This window comes from Odontomachus brunneus, unplaced genomic scaffold, assembly GCF_010583005.1.
Source record: "Odontomachus brunneus isolate Ranch 3 - 2012 unplaced genomic scaffold, Obru_v1 Obru_scaffold_141, whole genome shotgun sequence".
In the NCBI taxonomy this organism is placed as follows: Eukaryota; Metazoa; Arthropoda; class Insecta; order Hymenoptera; family Formicidae; genus Odontomachus; species Odontomachus brunneus.
Window position 1 is genome coordinate 877,328 of NW_022639591.1, and position 4,153 is coordinate 881,480.

Sequence of the window (4,153 nt, forward strand, 5' to 3'; positions counted from 1 at the left end):
ATTTACGTAAATATCTTAGAAAATAGAGGTCGTATAAAAAATTTTTTCAAGCAAAAGTTGTTTGCTTTTTTACGTAGAATAAAATCCCGTAATAAAAAATATGTATTTCTAAAAAAGCAAAGTTGACCTTGTCCTGACCTTGGCGACGTCATCTTAGGTCAAATAACTACTGTCATTAAATGCGACTTTTTAAGCCTTACAACTTTTATTGGAAACATTTTTCTCTAAAATGCTCTCCCGCCGAGTTTTTTTGCCGTTGCCGAACTTATGGGACACACTGTATGTATATAACGTTACGTGCAATAATCTGCCGATATTGTAAAATATGTTATATTTGGTAATATGCAGAACCAAAGTATATAGTAAGATATTTTGATATATCAAGATATCGTAAGATATTAACAGGATATCTTACGATATTTTACGATATCCTGCTGGGATATCCCGGAATATACTTACTGGAATATCGCTGGGATTGCCTTCGCCAATCTGGGACATTTTTGGATTTCCTCAGGATAAAGTATGCTATGTGGGTATAAGCGATTTCTGAAATATTTCAGTGAAAAGGATTTTGATGAAACGTTTCACAAAAATTTCAGAATTATTTCAATATTTCGATATAATTTCCAAGGATCTTTCGGAAAGCTTTTTGAAAGATGTGCTGTGTGGGTTATATCGCTGCACTCCTATATTTCGCCTCGGCGCGATGCAGCAAAACGAAAGATTGTAGCGATATAAGTCGCGCGCTGACATCCGCCAGCTATATTACTGGGTCGCGAGTACTCCTCCCTTAACCATTCAGCGTGCGTTTTTCTTTAATCTTTTACAATTAATTTCTCGATTGTTATTGCGAATATCGCAAAACGGTATAGGATTTTTATATTTACCTCAACCCGTTCTACATTTCCACAAAATATGCGGAGGAAATTCTGGGACACCCTATATATTTCGAAGTACGAGAAATTTTTTTACAATTAGTGAATACATTTAAAAAATATCAAATTTTAGAAAACAAAGGGAAGAAATGTAATTTTATTTTTAATTTCAAGTTCTATTCGCTAATAAAGAATAATTTTTGTCGCTCATAGAAATGATATGAATCAAACAAGAAGAACCTCCCAAACATTTGAATTGATCTGGATAGCCGCCGACATGGGTGTACGTGATACGTAATGTTTAAGAACAAGATGTCACTTCTCGCTGACTATGTGTAAGTGCTGCACACACTTTCACACAGGAAAACCGAGGAACAATGACCTCTTCGAGGACTGATTGTCTCGTACTCTTTGGAAGCCTACAAAACGAGTCAAGCAATTTTACAATCGGTAAGAGGGCCTCGTCAAAACGCATTGCGCTATGACGAAAACTTGACTAATATACAAAAAAAAAAGGAATCAAATATTCATATCTAATTGTTTCTTTTTTTTCAGATTGGGGCCATTCGAAATCAACGTGAAGTTTGTACCACGACCGTACCACTACTTTATCTCGTTAGCTTTGTAATTTCTTGTAGAGAATCTCTTTTTGTAACACTTATCCACGCGGTAATAAACAAAGCCACGTGCAATATTAAACATAGACAATTTAGACTCTTAAGCGAAACGAACAGAAAGGCCTACTTAGCGTAATTACATTAAGATTACATAGCGGGAACTTTAGAACTTAACAATTTTAATAGTTGGAGTACATAAGCCTCTAACGATTTTACCTAAAAAGATTCAGTAACTATACTTGTGAAAATCTACGAGCAAGACAAGTTGTAATAGACCTTGAAGTTTCTTGTGTCAATTCTTGATGAAACGTGCTTGGATAAGCAGTCTTCTCAAACACGCGCGAAAAGAAGAGGGACACAAGAAGAATAGGGATGCTTACTTTAAGTACAAATCCGATTTTGGCGACATTTCATTCTAAGAGGCTGAGAGAATCGGGAATCGTCGATAAAAACGTCATCTATCTAGAGACATTACATAGGAGAGAAAGAAAGAAAGAGAGAAAGAAAGAGAAAGAGAAGAGGGAGGAAGAAGACAAAGCGATAATTTTATATGAGCTTCTACTATCTGATTTCTTTCATTCCCTCGGTTCGTGCTATTTACATTAAAAACTTGAAGCGTTAATTACTTCTAAGTACACGGATCGCACGAACATGTACAATTATATCTCCGAGATCAAAATATAATACATAATTTATTAACTAACTGCGGTTATTAATGCTGCCATTCTTATTTCACCCTGATTCGCGAACTCTTCGTAGACGATATCGCATATAGTTACATAATATTGTGGTCACGTGTAATTTAAGTTAAATTGCAACATCGTTCGTCGACAAACAGGAAGAGCCAAAAATTGTAATACATTAAGTGAAACTATAGATTCCCTCTGCAGAATTTAATTTAATTAATTATATTGTAACTGTACGAGATGAGAAAATATAACATACCATCTGCAGCTCGATTGTTTGATTTACACCGCTGTGCAATCTTTGATTTTGAATAATTAATTTAATTTTTATATTTTCACTCTGACTTTTTTACTATTTGACACCTCTCTTATGTTAACGATTTTTTCTCTCTCCCTCTCTCGAGACATTTTTAAAGTATATTCATCATCACATACGTATAGTTCACTCATATCGATTATAAATACCATCTCTATATAATTGCATCTCGTATATAATTACAAAGAAATCAATGATCAAAGGATACAAAATAGTACAATTGCAAATGCACAAATCGTGTTAGAGAAGATCTCTTTTAGCAAATGTACATTTCATATATTTCACAGACAGTTTAACATTTATAATAAAAACGAGAAAACACACATGAATTTTTATCACAGCCACGAACGAGATATCATTAAAGATCGATGGTCTTAGGGAATTCATATATCTTAAAAATTTTACTACATGCGCTATAAAACTAAATAATTACAAACGAGCCTTATCTACAATTATTCTTATAACTAATATTACTTCAGATATTTATATTGAAATTATCACTGTACGTATTTAATAATATCTCGTTTCAGTGTCGCAGTCAAAAAATGCTGTATATAAATAAATAATTCGATTAACATTAATATTCGCTAATTAGAATAACATACGTCATCATTTCCGGAGAGATGGACGTTAATATACCTATCTACGAAAAATTATAACTTTAATACATAGAAGTCTCGCGCATATTAACGATATTAATCTATTTTTCGTTATATCAAACAGACATTACACGGTCGCTAAACTAGTATTGTACACATCGATCTCACTGTAACTTCTTCGTCGTGTGGCAAGTAATTCTACCGCAACATTGCCATTCTTTTCTTCCTTTTTCAATATTATTCAACCCAGAGAAGATATACTTGTTATTTTAACAGTAGATTACGGAAATAACTTTTTAAGTCCGAGGTCCGACAAAGCAACAACAGTGCGCCTAAACATATTGCAACTGAGGGGGCAACGACGAGTGATGGTAGACCACTGATGTTGCTTCTTGTCATTATCGCAACGAGACGACGTTACCGGATCAACGTTGAACGATGACTCGTGAATCGTAGCAGACGAGGCAGCGGTCGATAACGGCAGCAGAGTCTGTATGTCCGAGGGTAGGCAGGATTTAGTAGCGTGGTCAAGATAACAGTTACCGACGAAGAGAATCGTTCGTCCTATTAGAACGAAATTCACCCGGCATAATTCCTGAAACAAGGAAACTTCATGATACCAACGCAAAAATCTTTAGCATCTTCATCGTTTGTTTTAGAATTTTATACCTAGAATTTTATAAGTATCATTAGTTACAAACCTAATTTACGATAAATAAAGCTTAGCAATACTAGATTTGAGGCTTTCACGGCCATTGATACAATGTCTAGGTATAGCTTCCGGAATGGAGCCGTGTCTTGAATCAGCGATATGCCGACGTTTCGCAAACGTTGCAGTTTGCATCATCAGGGCTGAGAACTCTGATACTGTATCAGTATCAGTATCAGTATCAGTATCTGTATCTGTATCTGTATCAGTATCAGAGTTCTCAGCCCTGATGATGCAAACTGCAACGTTTGCGAAACGTCGGCATATCGCTGATTCAAGACACGGCTCCATTCCGGAAGCTATACCTAGACATTGTATCAATGGCCGTGAAAGCCTCAAATCTAGTATTGC

At 35.2% G+C, this 4,153-nt stretch overlaps 2 protein-coding genes across 28 annotated transcripts in view; one reads left to right on the plus strand and one right to left on the minus strand.

Moving 5' to 3' along the window:
* The window catches only part of LOC116850282 (pleckstrin homology domain-containing family G member 5), a 734,731-nt gene extending 732,844 nt beyond the window's left edge, over positions 1 to 1,887 (plus strand). For all 24 annotated transcript variants that reach the window (XM_032828362.1, XM_032828366.1, XM_032828360.1 and 21 more), the window contains 2 exons: positions 1,089 to 1,325; positions 1,431 to 1,887. In XM_032828362.1, coding sequence (XP_032684253.1) covers positions 1,089 to 1,094 — 6 coding nt within the window. In that variant the 3' untranslated portion in view covers positions 1,095 to 1,325; positions 1,431 to 1,887. The remainder of the gene's footprint in view (positions 1 to 1,088; positions 1,326 to 1,430) is intronic.
* An 822-nt stretch (positions 1,888 to 2,709) lies between these two features.
* LOC116850283 (leucine-zipper-like transcriptional regulator 1) overlaps positions 2,710 to 4,153 on the minus strand; it is a 20,153-nt gene continuing 18,709 nt past the window's right edge. For all 4 annotated transcript variants that reach the window (XM_032828385.1, XM_032828383.1, XM_032828386.1 and 1 more), the window contains one exon: positions 2,710 to 3,688. The gene's annotated coding sequence lies outside the window, so the exon portion shown is untranslated. The remainder of the gene's footprint in view (positions 3,689 to 4,153) is intronic.